Source organism: Chiloscyllium plagiosum, chromosome 3, assembly GCF_004010195.1.
Source record: "Chiloscyllium plagiosum isolate BGI_BamShark_2017 chromosome 3, ASM401019v2, whole genome shotgun sequence".
NCBI lineage: Eukaryota > Metazoa > Chordata > Chondrichthyes > Orectolobiformes > Hemiscylliidae > Chiloscyllium > Chiloscyllium plagiosum.
The window spans coordinates 98,410,889-98,429,941 of record NC_057712.1 but is presented as its reverse complement, the minus strand read 5'-3'; the positions used below and the strand labels follow the sequence as shown (position 1 = coordinate 98,429,941).

The 19,053-nt window shown below is 41.8% G+C and overlaps 1 protein-coding gene across 1 annotated transcript in view; it reads right to left on the bottom strand.

The window, feature by feature from the left end:
* ube3d (ubiquitin protein ligase E3D) overlaps positions 1–19,053 on the bottom strand; it is a 164,224-nt gene that overhangs the window by 46,583 nt on the left and 98,588 nt on the right. Inside the window, exon 9 of the mRNA XM_043686945.1 lies at positions 5,841–5,979. Within this exon, the coding sequence (XP_043542880.1) occupies positions 5,841–5,979 (139 nt within the window). The remainder of the gene's footprint in view (positions 1–5,840; positions 5,980–19,053) is intronic.

Sequence of the window (19,053 nt, the reverse complement as noted above, 5' to 3'; positions counted from 1 at the left end):
ACCTTGCAGACGACAGACGTGAGACTTACTGGTCTGTCATTGTTGTGGATTTCCCTATTTCCTTTCTTAAGAGAGGAATTACATTTGCCTCTCTCCAGTCCTCAGGTATGACTCCGGTGGAGAGTGAGGATGCAAAGATCTTCGCAAGTGGCGAAGCAATTGCATTTCTCGTTTCCCAAAGCAGCCGAGGACAAATCTGGTCCGGGCTTGGCGACTTGTCAATCTTAATGTTTGGCAAAATTTTCAGCACATCAGCTTCCTCTATCTCTATCCATTCCAGCATGCACACCTGCTCTTCAAAGGTTTCATTCACTACAACCTTCGTTTCTTTCGTAAAGACAGAAGCAAAAAACTCATTTAGGGCTTCCCCTACCTCCTCAGGCTCCACACACAAATTCCCTATGCTATCCCTGATCGGCCCTACTCTTTCTTTGACCATTCTCTTATTCCTCACATAAGTGTAAATGAGGTCGGCCAGGTGTGAATTTGGTCCAATCAAGGAGCCCTGGCTGATAGATCTAAACAGGAGTATTAGAGGTTCAGTTCACTCTGAGAACTGGCTCCGAGGCAGCTGAATCAGTGCCAAGGTGTCTCCATGTGTAAATAGAGGGTGACTTGGTGTTGGCATATTGGCCTCTGTGGAGTTATTTCATGAACACACAATAATGTAATCTAATCTAATCAAAAACAATCTTTCAGCATCTACCCTGTCGAGTCACCTAAGAATCAAGAATGTTTCAATAAATCTGTCTCTCACTTTCCTGTATTCCAACAAGTACAGATCAAATTTACTCAACCTATCCTCACAAGATAGTCCCTCCGTACCTGGTCTCATCTTAGTGAATATTCTCTGGATTGTCTCCAATGCCAAAATACCTTTCCTCAGATAGTGGGTCCAAAACTGTTCACAGCATGTCAAATGTAGTCTGACCCATGCAGTGTTCATTTCTTGAAAAACATCCTTACATTTATACTCCCTTCTCTTTGAAATAAAGGTCAACATTCTATTTGCCTTCCATTTACCCATTGAACCTGGATGCTAGTTGTTTATGATTCATGGACGAGGACTCCCAAATCCTTCTGTTTCATAGCTTTCTACAGTCTTTTCTCCAATAAATAATATTCAGCTCCTCTGTTGTTCCTGCCAAAGTGAATAATGTCACATTTTCCCACATAATATCCCATCTGTCAACTTCTTGCTCACCCAGTTATTCTTTTTACATCACTCTGGAAACTCTGTGTTATCGTAATTTCCTAACTGCTTACTGTAGTAGCACATAGGACACTCAGATCCTTTTGCATCTTTAAGCTCTGCAATTTCTCTCACCATTTAGAGCAGAGACCATAGAACAGTATGGTGCAGGAACAGGCCCTTTGGCCCACCATGCCTGTGCTGACTATGATGCCATTTTAAACTAATCCCATTTGCCTGCACATAGTCAATACCCCTCTATTCCCTATTTGTTTCATGTGTCTGCCTAAATGCCTCTTAAACTAATTGCCATCGTATCTGTTCCTATCACCTTCCCTGGCAGCATGTTCCACGTACCTACCACCATCTATGTACCTGCCTTGCACATCTTTTTTGAGTCATGCTTCTTTTTAATTCTGCCCATCAAATTCACTATTTCACATCTTCCCACATTATATTCTATTTCCAAGATCTTTACCCATTCACTTAACCTACCTATATCTTTTTGTAGCCACTCTTATCTCTATGCTACCCTATGTTTGTCTTCCTATCCACAAGGGCCAATCGACTCATCTCTCGAGGACCCTCATCCCCCATAATCCCCGAATCACTCCTTAATAGCTCCTTTACCAACTCAGTGTCAAATCACAGCCACCACCCACCACACTTTGCCTTTCCGTTTCAATGTCAATGCATCCACTGACAGAATTCAAAAGGCATGTTGAAAGTAAAATCAAGTTATATCTCTTGATAATGTCATTATTGTAACAAAATAAGGCTTCAATGATGCTAATCCATCCAATACATTGCTTCAACCAATCCCTTATGAAAACAAACATTTCACTTAGGTGCTGAAACCTTTAAGTCAATAAACAGTTGGAGCTGTCCACAAAGAGGCAGCTCAAAACATCCACTCTGAAATACTGCATTTTCTTTAAAACTGCAAGATAATTCCTTCATAACTTTGACAGTCCTGATGAGTTTGTGCACTTCTTATGCAGATGTATAACTTTTCACAAAAGGGGTAACTTATCTTCACTGAACTTGTCCCAGGACCAGATCCATAGAGACATTTTGCATTTCCAGAAGAGGAGAAATAGAAAACATTTCCCTAGCTCTCACTCCACACGCTTTCAATACTCCACATCACCCAATACATTGCCCAGGCTACATCTATTCCACTTAATACCTTCTACACATTTCCATAGCCCCCCCATTTCCCTTCTGCTATCCTATGCCACCTTACCCATTGCCATAACCTTTTATTTAATTTAATTTAATGCCTATTTAATTTAATGCCTATTTTCACCCACCACCCTACAAACTCATTTGACTATCTACAAGTAACTATACACATAGGAGAAAATTTATAACTCCTATTTCATGAAGTTCTACATTATAATTCAGGAGAAAACACATTTTCACGTTCATTTTCAAGTATCAATCCTTGTGGCACTCCACTGGTCACAGGCCTCCAGTCTGAAAAACAACCCTCTACTTTTGAGCTAGTTCTGTATCCAAACGGCTTGTTTTCCCAGTATTCCATGAGATCTAACCTTGCTAACCAGTCTCCCTGGTTAGGAATTTCGTCAAATGCCTTACTGAAATCCATATAGATCACGTCTACCACTCTTCCCTCATCAATCCTCTTTGTTACTTCTTCAAAAAACTCAATCAAGTTTGTGAGACATGGCTTCCCAAGCACAAAGCCATGTTGACTATCCCTAATCAGTCCCTGCCTTTCCAAATACACAAAATCCTGTCCCTCAGGATTCCCTCCAACAATTTGCCCATCACCAACATCAGGCTGACAGTTCTACAGTTCCCTGGCTTGTCCTTACCACCCTTCTTAAACAGTGGCACCATGTTAGCCAACCTCCAGCCTTCCGGCACCTCACCTGTGTCTATTGATAATACAAATATCTCAGCAAGAGGCATCTTGACAAACTGGACAGTTCCATTGGGTTTATGCACTTTTTACACAATCCTCTCTAAAGTTAAGCCCCAAAGTATACCTAATTAGCAACACCACCCACCCCCCCACTGCCCCGCAGAGGTCCCTAATGCCTACCACCCAAAGGGTAAGTGACACCCTTGCCAAAACCCTCATCTCCCAACAATAATCCCTTTTTTCCCATTCCCAAGGTCATGACCACAGGGATACGCTGTCTATCTAAACATAAAAACATGATTAACAGGCCTGTGTTTACTTGACCTAATCTGCACACTGTGTAGATTCCCAAACACCAGCAACTCCTAACTCAGCTTTCACAGAAGATAGATGGTTATTTAATTTGACAGCTACCTCCAGGAACTCCTAGTGTGAACTACAGTCTGCCCCTGTGAGAAAAGAGATGGGAAGAACCTGGGATCCTCCTTCTTCTGGCATTTTCACCACAACAGAGATGCTGGTGTTGCTGGCCAAGCAGATTACCTGGCAGCTGTAAAGGATGGGAATTTCTCCCATCAAGAGAATGAACTTCCTTGCTCTGTAACAATCTAACCTGCCCACAGTAGCTACAGGGCGGGCTTCTGTCACAAGCCACTAACGATCCTCCTGGGCATTTAGCTGTGTGTCATCTTATTAAATTCTGCCCAACTCAAAAAAATCTAAAGCTCATGTTAAAAAAAAATACATATATATACGTATTATATACACATGTATAGTTAAAAAAGAGTAGATACCCATTCTGTTATTCTGACACAGAACAACATCACCTTTTCAGGAATTCACTACCCCAGCAAGAATTTGACGATGAAACATTGTGTTTTCAAGGAGGAGGCAGATGCAGTTCTTGTGGCTAAAGGGATCCAGGAACATGGAGGGATGAAGATTTCGGTATTGATCATCAGCCATGATCATCAGCCATGATCATCTTGATTAGTGGAACATTCAAAGAATTTTCCTGTTTCTCAGGTTCTTTTATTTTTCTATTTACCTTATGTATGTAATGTCTTCTAGTCACTGGCAATAGAAACAGCTACCACCTTTATACTCATCCTCTAATCTCTACACGTAACTGAAATCCCTCATCTCCAATACCATAAAAACAGATCTCCTCTGTAGCCTCTCCAAGGCCTTTACATCTTTCAGAAAGAGATGATTGACATGATTTCGCTTTTCAGCCTAAGCTGGAGTATTGGGAGAGAAACAAAGGTCCTACAAACAGCAATGAATTAACGACTTTATATGATGTCACTTGAGTAATAAATATTGATCAGGACAGCAGCTCTTCTGGAGGATAGTGAAAAGAAAAATGCACAATATCAGAGGATTATGTGGAGAAACTTCCAATTGATACAAAGAAAAAATTGCACAAGGGTTTAAAATGACTGATCATTCAGACAGTATGTCTTGATGCTGATGCCAGCGTCAGATGTTGATCTGTGACAACAAAAAGATTCACTATAATGTCTCAAAGTCATTTGAAAGACTGTGGTTGTGGGAAAGGGTTAGAATATGATATGTATCACAGCCACATTCAAAAGGAGCAGTTCAGGCAATTATAGATCAGGGAACCCACATTATAGCAGGGAAGTTGCTGGAGATAACAACAAGGGATAATACTAGCAAACGGTATGGGCTAATAAGTGTCAATTCACATTTGTAAAGAGTAGGTCATGGTCAACTAATCTAATCAAATTCTTACAGGAAATCATACCATGCACAGACAAAAGGAATCCAGTGATTTGAACCATCTAGAATTTTAAAAAAGCTCTTGGATCAGGGCCAATTAACAGATTAAAGTATTCATGAAATACAAGGAAATGGATGTCTGCAGGAGGAAGAATGGGAGTAAATGAATGCTTCCAAGACTGGCAATGTATACCTTGTTCTGTACTCAGGTCTGAGAGACAAACCTTAAAGGGTGAATATGAAAATTTGCTGATGGCATTAATTAGGGGCACAGTAAAACTGACAGGAAGAATAGAGAGTTGTTGACAGAGGCAGTTTAGGGGAGCAGGCAGATTGTGCAAATTCAGGAGAACCAGGTTAATATGTAAAGTAGAACATGGTTCGAAACAGAAAGCAAATTTAAGTGATACCAAAAATAAATTTCACAATGCTTTGAAAGGGCAGAGAGATTTAAGGATACAGATTTGTAACATCAGTTATGTAATTAGAAAAACCAATAAAGAAAGTAATTGGATTGGCACCAGAAAGCGATAGTGGGTCTGTACAAAACATTGGTTTGACCACAATGGAGGGTAACTGTGCCCAGTTTTAGGGACCTTGCTACAGAGAATAGAAAGCACAGAAAATAAAGATTATGGAAAAAGCAGAAAAGAAATGTGACAAAATGAGATGACTTGGGTACAATCAATGAGTTGGACTACGTTCACTGCAAGAGAGAAGCTATTGAGAGGTATGGGATGATCTGAATGCTCAAATTGAGTCCCTACCCATTTAAAACAGGGGTCAGTGCAAATGTCCTGTCCACTGTGTTCAGTGATCAGTGTAGGCCAAGGACTCTAAGATGGCCAGCAATATCTCAACCTCTTCAACATTACACTTACAATCTGTGCAAACATGCCACAATAAGTCATTCAAATATGACTTCTCAAGCGCCTGCTGACATGTGCCATTGCAGCACGGTTACATTTTAAACTGAAGTGCTTCAAAACAAGTCATTTTATCCAAAAATACCTTGAAAGAGTTCATGTTCTGTAGTGAAGGAGGGAGAGAGGCAGTTGATGAAGCCAGTATGAGTAACAACTGCAGGCAAGTGTTCACTGGAAGGGTCATGCAGTGTACAGAAATATTCTTCTCCCACTTCTCTTCTACCCTGAAAAGAAAGAAAAGCTCCTATTTAAAAGCCAATATTTAGAAATGTCCAAGCAAATATTTCAAAGACTGAACTTCTAATTAAAACCATGATAAATGACTGAGCAAAAGGTAATCACAACAACATATTCTGCATTTACGTACACATATATAAATTATGCATCTAACAATTTGCATTAAATAGGTTGGGAATAAATTATAGTTGAATTCAAGTGCACAAATTTATTTCAAGTAAACACTTTCTTATCTAAGTTAAACCAAATTATATGCTTTCCTTTATTGGTCAGAGTATGGAGTACAGGAGTTGGAAGGTCATGCGGCTGTACAGGATATTGATTAGGCCATTGTTGGAATATTGCGAGCAATTCTGGTCTCCTTCCTATCGGAAAAATGTTGTGAAACTTGAAAGGGTTCAGAAAAGATTTACAAGGATGTTGCCAGGGTTGGAGGATTTGAGCTGTAGGAAGAGGCTGAACAGGCTGGGGCTGTTTTCCCTGGAGTGTCGGAGGCTGAGGGGTGACCTTATAGAGGTTTACAAAATCATGAGGGGTATGGATAGGATAAATAGACAAAGTCTTTTCCCTGGGGTGGGGGAGTCCAGAACTAGAGGGCATAGGTTTAGGGTGAGAGAAGAAAGATATAAAAGAGACCTAAAGGGCAACTTTTTCACACAGAGGGTGGTGTGCGTATGGAATGAGCTGCCAGAGGAAGTGGTGGAGGCTGGTATAATTGCAACATTTAAAAGGCATCTGGATGGGTATATGAATCGGAAGGGTTTGGAGGGATATGGGCCTGGTGCTGACAGGTGGGACTAGATTGGGTTGGGATATCTGGTCGGCATGGACAGGTTGGACCAAAGGGTCTGTTTCCATGCTTTACATCTCTATGACTCTACGAGGAATCCAGGTGCAAATCCAGGGCAGCGATTTATTCTTGGGCATTGCAAAAGATCAGAGTCTGATCAAGTCCATAATTTCACTCATTTGGACGATGCTAAATTAATTTATAAATGTATGCTGAAAACTAGAAATAATGTCTCGCTCAATAAAAAAAAATCTCATTAGTGCAGCTGTACACGATTAATGAAACTAATTTGAGTCTCCAGTTAATTTCAATTTCCATTTTTTTCTGGAAAATGAAATAATTGAATCACTGTTTAATGAAGCATAGCAACAACCCTCCACCAACCCTCTCAAAATGTTAATTCACACAAGCACAAATGTCACATACACAGATACTGCATTACTCCTTCAGAGACTATATTAGAAATCTGGACACATGAATTCTAACCCTACCATTACACAGAATTCTTTTTTTCCAAAAACTATACACTTAAAAACTACATGAAATCTGCAGTTGTCACCACATGGCCACAACAGATGATCTTAAAACCGATCTAGTTCACAAATCTTCTTTAATGAAGAAAATCGGTCACTCTTTTATGGTGTGATCTATATATGACTTCAAGCCCACAGTAACATGACCTCCTAACAGCCCTTTGAAATAACCTAGCAAGCAATGCAATTGTACTCCAGTCAGTGATTAGGTGCAATTCAGGATTGACAGTGAACAAATCTCCATTCTACGAATGAATATAAAATATATTGCAGGTTCCAGGACAGAAGAAAGAAGCAGACAAAAACAGGAATACAGTTTCTTTGTTCCTCAAAGCACTGCTTTGTTCAGAAACAAAGCAATATTGAAAATAATAAACGACACTTCTCATAATATTGGACAATTGCAGAAAAGAATGTGCGCTCAATAGAATTCTTTTAGTTTAGAAAAACTGCTCCGAGGTTCCTTACTGAGGAAAAATTAATAAAAAAAAGGAAACTGAATTATAGAAGGTGAGTCAAACTCACATCCCCTTCTCCAACTGAGTTTCTTGTTCTTTCTTCTTTGCCTGAATCCAATAAAAATGCCAGCAGTAGATGCGCCCTTTCTTTTCACCCCTGCTTAGGAGGTGAGTCAGTTAAAATACAGAGAAACCGGGGTATGTTTTTTTTGCTCCAAAACATTTTACGCAATAAGCATTTCAATTAAATGAACATATTGTGCATCAGTTATCAACTGATCTCTGATAACACAGCTCCGTTTGCACGTTCTCCCCATGTCTGCGTGGGTTTCCTCCGGATGCTCCGGTTTACTCCCACAATCCAAAGATGTGCCGATTAGGTGAGTTGGCCATGCTAAATTGCCCAGAGTGTACAGGAGTAAATGTAGAGTAATAGGGTGAGGGAATGGGTCTCGGTGGATTACTCTTCAGAGGGTCAGTGTGGACTTGTTGGGCCAAATGGCCAGTTTCCATGCTGTAGAGATTCTATGATCCAAACTTTAACTCAGTGACAAGTTTCTTGATACAAATAAAGTATAAAGTATAAAGTATATGGAACAACTTCATTCTTGGATAAAACAAAGAGCTGCAGATGCTGGAAATCTGAAACAAAACCAGAAATTGCTGGAGAATCTCAGTATCTATGGAGCGTAAACGGAGTTAATATTTTGAATCTGGTGACCCTGATTCATAACTGTTCTGAAGAAGGGTGACTGGACTTGAAATGTTAACTTGGCACTTTATTCACAGATTTAAAAATTAGATTAGATTAGATTCGCTACAGTGTGGAAACAAGCCCTTCGGCCCAACAAATTCACACCGACCCTCTGAAGAGTAACCCACCCAGACTTATCTCCTTCTGACTAATGCACCTAACACTATGGACAATTTAGAATGGCCAATTCACCTACCCGGCACATCTTTGGACTGTGGGAGAAAACCGGAGCACCCAGAGGAAACCCACGCAAACACAGGGAGAATGTGCAAACTCCACACACACAGTCACCCAAGGCTGGAATCGAACCTGGGTCCCTGGCACTGTGAGGCAGCAGTGCTAACCACTGAGCCACCGTTTTGCCCCAAATAAAATGATTCTACGAGGATAGGTATGTTTTAAAACATCCAGGGTGAGGCCAAGAACAGTGGATAATTTTGATCTTCCTGATCGAACATCTGGGCAATCAAAAGCCAGCTGGCAGTCATTATATATTTTGTAAAGAAAAACCACAAATAATTAACCAACATATCCTCCCCTTCACAAGATAATGAAGGAGAAACTGTATTGAGGTACACTTGTCCCCAGAACCAGATGGAATCTATCCCAGGATTCTATGGGAGGTAAAGCAGGAAATAACTGGCCCTGAACAGGTATCTTTGCTTTCTCCATGGCCTCCGGAGAGGTTCCAGAGGACTGGAGAATGACCAATGTCGTTCCTTTGTTTAAGAAAGGAAACAGAGATAATTCGGGTAATTACAGGCCAAAGGGACTCATGTCAGTGGCGGGGAAGCTGTTGGAGAAGATACTCACAGACAGAATTTATTCACACTGGAAAGCAAATGGACTTGTTAGTGGTAGGCAGCATAGGTTTGTGCAGGGAGAGTCATGTCTTCCCAAATTGATTGAGTTTTTTTTGAGGAGGTGACAAGAATGATGGATGAGGGAAGGACACTAGCTGTGGTCCACATGGACTTGGTAAGGCATTTGATAAGCTACCTGACGGCAGGTTGAAACTGAAGATACAGTCTCATGGGATCCAGGGTGAGCTGGCTAGATGGATACAATACTGGCTTGGTCATAGAAGACAGAGTGCAGCAATAAAAGGGTGCTTTTTGGAATGGAGATCAGTAACCAATAGTGTTCCTCAGGGATCAGTGCTGGGATCTTTGTTGTTTCTAATATAATCTGGATGAAAACATACATGGTCTGATTAGTAAGCTTGTGAATGATACCAAAGAATTGCGATAGTGAAGAGAATTGTCAACTATACAGCGGGATATAGATAGATTGGATATTTGGGCAGGGAAATTGCAGATGGAGTTTAATCTGGACAAACGTGAGACAAGTCATTTTGAATGATGAAAATCAGGTGCAAATTATTCAGTAAATGGCAGAATCCTGAGCAGCATTGATATACAGAGGGATCTGGGCGTACTGGTCCACAGATCCCTGAAAGTGGCAACATAGGGGGATAAAGTGGTAAAGAGGCATACCGCAGTCTTGCCTTCATCAGCCGGGGCATCAAATATAAAAGTTGGCAAGCTATGTTGCAGCTGTACAAAACTTTAGTTAGGCCAGATTTGGAATATTGCATGCAGTTCTGGTTGCCACACTACCAGAAGGACATGGATACTTTGGAGAGGGTGTAGGTTTACTGGGATATTGCCTGAGCTGGAGGGATTTGGATATGAGGAGAGGTTGGATAAACTCAGATTGTTTACACTGGAAATATGGAGGTTGAGGGGCAACCTGATATAGGTCTACAAAATTATGAAAAGCATAGGTAGGGTGGATAATCAGAGACTTTTCCCCAGGGTGGAAAAGTCAACTACAAGACAGCATGGGGTTCGAGGTGAGAGGGAGAGTGTTTAGGGGAGAAGTGCGGAGGGGATATTTCACCCAGAGAGTGGTGGGTGCCCGGAATGCTCTGCCAGTGGAGGTAGTGAAAGCAGGCAATTAGCAACGTTTAAGGCATATCTTCATAGACACATGAATGGGAGGCAAAGAGAGGGATCAAAACTAGGTATCGGCAAAAAGTAACGGGTTAAAGACTGGGAATCAGCACAGGCTTAATGGGTTGAAGGGCCTGTTCCTGAGCTGTATTGTATTGTATAAATATGATCTATTAAATGACTTAATTTATATTAATCAGTGTGAAGCAGATCCATGTAAATTAAATTTCATCTTTCATGAGAACTTATTAGAAATTTAAATAACCATAGATAAGACACAATGGTACCTAGATTTAATTTTGTTTCTAGTGCATTTTGAAAGGTGACTATTTAAAACCTCTTCCAATTACATATTCCAACTCTATTTAAAGCTGCAACACACAAGGAATTAGGTGTATTTTAAGACAAGTTGCTTTGGGTCTGATTAGAAAGATAATGTCACCCTACTGTAAAGATTAAATAGATTATTAATTCTTGGAATTTTAAATTAACTTGTTTAATACTTCTACAATCCAACAAAGGACATTAGATTAAACAACTTAGTTTCATTGACAATTCTCACTCAAAAAATGAGCAACTATGATTACTCAATTGCACATTTAAATATTGTTTTAACAGTATAGATGCTTTAAAAAATAGTAACAAAATGATTATTGCAAAGCTACATTTACAGACACATTAATTTAAGTGCTTGAAGTAACAGTTAATATTCCAATGATGCTTTTAAATAGAAAACAAATTTTGGCGCTCTATTTAATTGACTGCATGTTCAGAACCTCAAAATTTTAACTGATAAAATCAAGGTCTGGATTTGTGAAATGATGATGTTTGTATAAGTTTCCATAATGCAAAGAGATCCAAATTGCAATTTCATTCATTTTTGATTCAATGAATATTTTCATAATACACAGCCATGGTATGGACGTAAATTGTTCAAAAGTACTGGACACTATTCACTAATGATCCACATTGGATAGTTTAATGCCCAGTTAACACTCACCTACCAGGGTTTAGACTTGAAGAACATGTGTTAGTTTGGGACACCGGAAGTTGGCCACTTCATTTTTACTTATTCATGTGACATGGGCATTACTGACTAGGTCCGCAGTTATTACCCTTCCATCATGAATCAACCACATGTCTGGAGCCATATGTTGGAATACTGCGTGCAATTCTGGTCTCCTTCCTATTGGAAAGATGGTGTGAAACTTGAAAGGGTTCAGAAAAGATATACAAGAATGTTGCCAGGGTTGGAGGATTTGAGCTATAGGGAGAGGCTGAACAGGCTGGGGCTGTTTTCCCTGGAGCATCGGAGGCTGAGGGGTGACCTTATAGAGGTTTACAAAATTATGAGGGGCATGGATAGGATAAATAGACAAAGTGTCTTCCCTGGGATGAGAGTCTAGAACTAGAGGGCATAGGTTTAGGGTGAGAGGGGAAAGAGACCTAAGGGGCAACTTTTTCACACAGAGGGTGGTACATGTATGCAATGAACTGTCAGAGGATGTGGTGGAGGCTGGTACAATTGCAACATTTGAGAGGCATTTGGATGGGTATGTGAATAGGAAGGGTTTGGAGGGATATGGGTCGGGTGCTGGCAGGTGGGACTAGATTGAGTTGGGATATCTGGTCGGCATGGACCGTGCTGTACATCTCTATGACTCTATGTAAGCCAGACCAGGTAAGGTTAGCAAATGTTCTTCTCTAAAAGACATGATTGAACCTGATGGAGTTTCACAACAAAGGACAGTAGTTACACGGCCACCAAAATCTACAGATTTTCCTATCAAACACAAATTTCATCATCAGTCATGAAGGGATTCGAACACATCTGCCCAGAACATTAGCCTAGGTTCTGGATTATTAGGCCAGTGACAATACCACTACACTAGTGCCACCCTTTGGGGAAAAAAAAACTATCTCTTAACTTTTTCAAAGCAGCATCTTTCGGGGCAGAGGGGTCAAAATAATGACCAAGTTGTAAGCTCATACATTAGATTGTTGTGACATGGAGTGATTAGATGAGTCTAAGAATTCCAAAGAGGAAAAATGGTCAACTTATCAATTACACAGAGGTGTCACTGCTTTGGTGGTTCTTCACATTAAGGGGGAAAAAAACTGGATGAGAGTCATCACACACTGCTCTCATGTATTTCTTAGCATGGAACATATAACAGCACTGGCAAAGATCAAGGTGAAAGTCACTGACTCTGCCTCTCAGCTATGGCACAGAGAAACTGAAAAAGAAGAGGAATAAGGAAAGGAACTTAGATGGAATTAGAGAGAAAATAATGTAAAGTCAATTCAGTGAAGAAAATGAATTGTAATTCATGCACAACATTTTTGCAAACAATAAATGCTTAAAGCTATGATTGCTAATCTTTTAAAGAGAGGTTGTTCCCATTGTAACTTCCAGCTTTTCTATAACTGGCCAAATGTTGAGAATTAAGTTTTGAGAGTCTTTTATTAAAGATCTAAATATGTATATTCAGGTTTTTCAAACATAGTGTGAATTGGCCACTGATTTAAGTATATTTTTGTGTCTCAGTCTCATATTTGCCTGATCAGATGCACAAGTAATTAATTACTATTTAAACCTTGCAACAACAGCTCTACTGGGTGCCAGTTGAACGCAAAATGAGGTTCCCACTCTTCATTTAGCCAAACAGCTTGATTCCGTAACAGCTGAAACATCTGGGGACTTTACAAATACAATTTTGATATCGTCAGATAATCTTAGTAAATAAAATTTGACTAATGGTTGCACTTTGTTGTTTTATTCTTCTGTATCTTAAAAACAAAGAAGTCTCTCTCAGTCAGTGAAATGTTAGAATGACCTCTCCACAGCAGGACTTGGCATTTTCTTTGAAACAGGGTGCCACAGAATGCGGCCCATTATTAAAAAGTGGAAAAAAATAGAGGGACACAAGCTATGTAAGATATTTTTATATACTTGTCTGACAATTAACAAGTTCCTTTCATACTCAATACTACAACAACATTGCAGCTATCAGAGTACAAAGGATACAAGTGTAAAAGAAATACACTATGATATTGCAAAAGAGTAGGTGCCTAGGATTAGAGTAAATAGCTCAAGATCAAAAACAGCAACCGAACGGAGATGGGGAAAATGACCTTTCATAACGCAGTCGCTGTTATTAGAGCCAGCTCATCAAACATGGGCATGAAGAGTAACAATGTTAGAGAGACAGAGAACAGATTCATACAGGTCCCTTACCATGGTAACCAATTTTATTTTCATGTTTATTTATTTTTGCTCAACATGATATAGTTAGCTTGATGTTGTTTTTTTCTTATCAGCGAGAATGTGGAGTATGAACATTGCTAAAAGCAGCCAGGCAGTTGAAGCATTTTGTTGTGTACTCATCAGGCCCAGGAAGCCCATGTTTGATGAGCTGGCTCTAATAACAGCGACTGCGTTACGAAAGGTCATTTTCCCCATCGCAGTTCAGTGACTGTTTTTGATCTTGAGCTATTTGCTCTAATCCCAGGCACCTACTCTGTTGCAATATCATTGCATATTGTTTTTCAGGATACACTTGTATCCTTTGTACTCTGATACTGCAATGTCATTGTACTTTGGGTATGAAAGGATCTTGTTAATTGTCAGATGAGGCTATAAAAAGGACTTGAAAGCAGGAGCACCATTTCAGACAGAATGAGAAGATGGTACTGATTGGTTGAGCCATCACTGACATAAGATACAGCAAGAACAGTCAATTGTCAATCTCAATTCTCAGATCATGCATGTCGATTTGATTAGTCAGGTATAGTTCAACTAATCAGCACCCTCTTCGCATTCTGTACAAAATGGTGCATTTTTTGCCTCAGAGTCTGTTTCTGGGTCCTTGTCCTGATGAGCGCAAGATGAAAAGCTTCAACTTTGTGTTTTCTTTCGGCACTATTTAAGTTCTGTACTACCCCAAGCAGTAGTTGGCACTGCTGTCTCACAGCACCAAGGACCTGACTTCGATTCCACCCTTGGGCAACTGTCTGTGTCGAGTTTGCATCGCCTCCCCGTGTCTGCATTCGTTTCCTCGATGTGTTCTGCTTTCCTCCCACAGTCCAAAGTACAGACTAGGTGGATTAGCCAAGGGAACTACAGAGTTACAGGAATTGGGAAGGGGGTTGGGGGAGGAATAGGGTTAGGTCAGGTGGAATGCTCTTCTGAGGGTCAGTGTGGACTCATTGGGTTGATTGGCCTGCTTCCACACTGTAGGATTCTATGATTTTATGATTTATTTACATATCTTAGAATATAAGACCATAAGACATAGGAGCAGATATTAGGCCATTCAGCCCATTGAATCTGCTCCTCCATTCAATCATGGCTGATACATTTCTCAACCACATTCTCCCACTTTCTCCCCATAATCCTTGATCCCCTTGATAATCAAGAACCTATCTATCTCAGTCTTAAATATACTCAATGACCTGGCCTCCACAGCCTTCTGTGGCAATGAATTCCACTGATTCACCACTTTCTGGCTGAAGAAGTTTCTCCTTATCTCTGTTCTAAAAGGAGTTCTCTTTACTCTAAGTCTATGCTTTCGGGTCCTTATCTCTCCTACCAAAGGAAACATCTTCCGAACATATATCTGTCCAGGCCATTCAGTTGCAATTAGACCTCTCCTCATCCTTATAAATTCCATCAAGTATAGACCCAGAATCCTCAAATGCTCCTCATATGTTAAGTATTTCATTCCTGGGACCATTCTCTTGAACCTCCTCTGAATATTCTGCAAGGCCAGTACATCCTTCCCAAGATATTGGTCCCAAAACTGCGCACAATGTGGAGATTTACATCTGGATAGTAAGCCTCCGTGCAAAACTGAACCTCCTCAGTCAAGAGTAAAACTGTAGAAAGTATAAAGATTGCTCCATTTTGTTGCCACACAAGCGTATCATCTGTAATTTTGCAATCTTGATCCATTAGATAACCCTGTTGTGATCCCGTGTTTTCCTAATGCTACCCAATGTTCTTTGGAAATACTTGAAGTAGAGAATCCAACAACAGTCAAATGCAATGTTACTAATCTGCAAATTTATAGTTACCTCAAAACACTACACTTTATAGAAAGATTCAGCCAGTTAGTCAAGTTTACTTAATTGAGCAAACCTAAGTAGTTCAATTTTAAAACTGATCTATTGAAATACAGTATAAGCCTGCAGACTTACTAATCGTCAAATTCAGAATGAAAGGATGCAGGGCAACTATGCTGCCCTGAGACACACAAAACTAATTATTCTGTGGAGGAAATTCAAAGAACAAACCTAGCTCCTGATCCAGAAACATCACAGAGATTTTCATAAAGTGAGCTAAATCCATGCCATCCGTTCAAGTTTACAAGAACAGCAGAATTTAGAAATCAACCTCATGCAGATGTTTAGGACCAAGGGCCAGGATTTCCAGAAGGTCACATTTTCTTCCACTATTGAAATGAATCTATAACATGAGCTGCTTTATGGGGGAAGAGGGCTGGCCAAACTGAGCATAAAAAGCCACACATGAAACTGGAACAAAATCAGCAATTGCTGGAAAATCTCACCGGGTCTGGCAGCACCTGTGGAAAGAAATCAGAGTTAACGTGTCGGGTCTTTCGTTCTGAGGAAGGGTCACTGGGCTCGAAACAATAACTCTTACTTGTCTCCACGGATGCTGCCAGATCAGCTGAGATTTTCTATTAAATTCTGACTTTGTTTCAGATTTCCAACATCCGCAGTTCTTTCAGTTTTTCAGTCAAGAAACTCCTGCCAGCAACTGGGAAAAGGTGTTTCTACAATTCTGCTCTTTTCTTGCATCCAAATGTGGAAAATGGCTAGCAACACAATCACTGGGTACTCTCACTTACAGAACATATGTTCTGTTACTCCCTGTTTGTGTGTTTAATTTAGTGGAAAACTCAGCCACCTGCTCAGATCATCATCATTATCCATTCTGGTGAGAGCAGTAATCGCAGAGATTTACAGCAATGGGGGAGGCAGAGGGTGGTGGGGGACGTGGACGTTATTGTTTTGGAGGGCAGTGGTAGTGCAGAGCTGGAGGAGGGCCAAGTCATCCGGCCATTAAAATAACAGCCTGCGTGTGTGACAATTCGTGAAGAATACTGTTAGCATTCATTATTGAACAAAGACCATTTGTCACTCCAAAATAACTAAATTTTGGCTTTTCCTGAGCTTGCCCAAGAAATTGGCAAAAATCAAGGCACATGATCTGCATGGCAAGATAAGAGGAGTTACCAAAACAGTTGGATGACCTCAAGGTCGAACTCTCCCAGCTCTGGGAGGCTATAAGAACTGGAGGAGCTGTATCCAAACCTGTCCAGACCTTGTACTGTCCAGAAGTCCATTGCAAGAGTCCTGGTTCTCATGAGTCAGACACAAAAAGACAGCTTGAGAAAATTCCACAAGGGCAAAAAGTATAAGCCTTTGGACTTGCAGACCAAGAAAACCCATGCCATGTGTCGTAGACTAAACAAATATGAGGAGAGCTTGAAGACTGATAAACAGCGAAGAGCGTCTGTACCCCACGTGCAAACTTGCTGCAAAAATATAAATATTCTGTCACAGAAAACATTAAATTTAAGAGATTAAAAAACAACTTGCTTTTAGAGTCATAGAGTTGATGTAAGGTCATTCACACTGGTATCCCCGCTCCCGTGTGGCAAATTTAACACATTTAATTAGGTGGGCGCATGAGTGGCATGTGGGACTCCTGCCACCTTTCTTCCTCTGCCCCTGAGCAAATCATGATGCGAAGGACACATGCAACCTTCTTACCCACCACCAACTGAATCTTGGCACCACCTTTGCCTCTCACAATGCAAGAAGCCAAGGCTCCAAGGGGACTTCCAACTTTCAAACATGTGGTTTTGTTAAAAGGGAGGTCATGCAGAACAAATCCAAAAGGGTTTTTCAAGGAGGTGATCACATGTGCAGGTGAGAGTAGTGCAATTGATGTAGTTTATTTGGATTTCAACAAAACCTTCGCCATGGTCCCACACAGGAACGAGTAAAGAATATGAAAGCACATGGGTTCCTGGATAACCTGGATCCAAAATGAGTTAGTGACGGGAGACAAAGGCCGGTGGTTGATAGTTGGCTATGTGATTGGAGGCTGGTGTCCTGTGGTATACCACAGGGATCAGTACTGGATTCCTTATTGTTCGTGGTATATAGACGACACAAATAAGAAATGGGTGGGGTCAAGGGATCGACACTAATAACATTTGTGGATAGGCCAGGTGATTAACAGTGATGAAGAACGTCTTAAATTACAGGAAAATACAGACAGATTGGGCAGACGGGCAGATCATCAGTGGATAGAATTTAACCCTGAACGTTACACTTTGAAAGAAGTAACAAAACAAGGGAGTACTCATTGAATGGCAGCATACTGTGAGGCTGACAAGAATGGTCACACATCCCTGAAGGTACCAGGACAGGTTAACAAGGTGACTAGGGTAGCTTATGGCTTTATCAGTTTTGGCACAGATCATAAGGGCAGGGAGGCCATGTTGGAGCTATGCAGAACTCTGGTTAGGGCACCGCTGGAGTACAGTACTGTGTGAGGTATGGATCACCACACAATAGGAAGGATGAAATTGCAATGGAGGGGTTGGAGAGGAGATGCACTAGGACGTTACCTGGGATTAGTTCCGAAGAGAGGGTGTTTTCTTTAGAGCAGAGAAAGCTGAGGTGGCAACTGATGGAGCTGAATAAGATTTAAGGGCATGACAGGGTGGAATGGGGTCGGCAGCCCAGAGCAGGGATACCACAGACCAGGGACTCGGCGCGGGGGTACCAGGGGTACCAGGGGACAATGACTAGGAGCGGGGATACCAGGGAGCAGCGACGCGGAGCTGGGATACCAGAGACCAGTGACCCGGAGAGGGGATACCAGGGACCAGTGACCCGGAGCGGGGATACCAGGGACCAGTGACCCGGAGCGGGGATACCAGGGACCAGTGACCCGGAGCGCGGATACCAGGGACCAGCGACCCAGAGCCAGGATACCAGGGACCCCAAGCGCAGATACCAGGACCAGCGACCTGGAGCGGGGATGCCAGGGACCAGTGACCCAGAGCGGGGATACCAGGGAGAAGTGACCCAGAGCTGGGATACCAGGGAGAAGTGACCCAGAGCGGGGATACCAGGGAGAAGTGACCCGGGGCGGGGATACCAGGGAGCAGCGACCCGGAGCGGGGATACCAGGGAGCAGGGACCCGGAGCGGGGATACCAGGGAGCAGGGACCCGGAGCGGGGATACCAGGGAGCAGCGACCCGGAGCCAGGATACCAGGGAGCAGCGACCCGGAGCCAGGATACCAGGGAGCAGCGACCCGGAGTGGGGATACCAGGGAGCAGCAACCCGGAGCGGGGATACCAGATAGCAGGGTCCCGGAGCCAGGATACCAGGGAGCAGCGACCCGGAGCGGGGATACCAGACAGCAGGGACCCGGAGCCAGGATACCAGGGAGCAGGGACCCGGAGCGGGGATACCAGGGAGCAGCGACCTGGAGCTGGGATACCAGGGAGATGTGACCCAGAG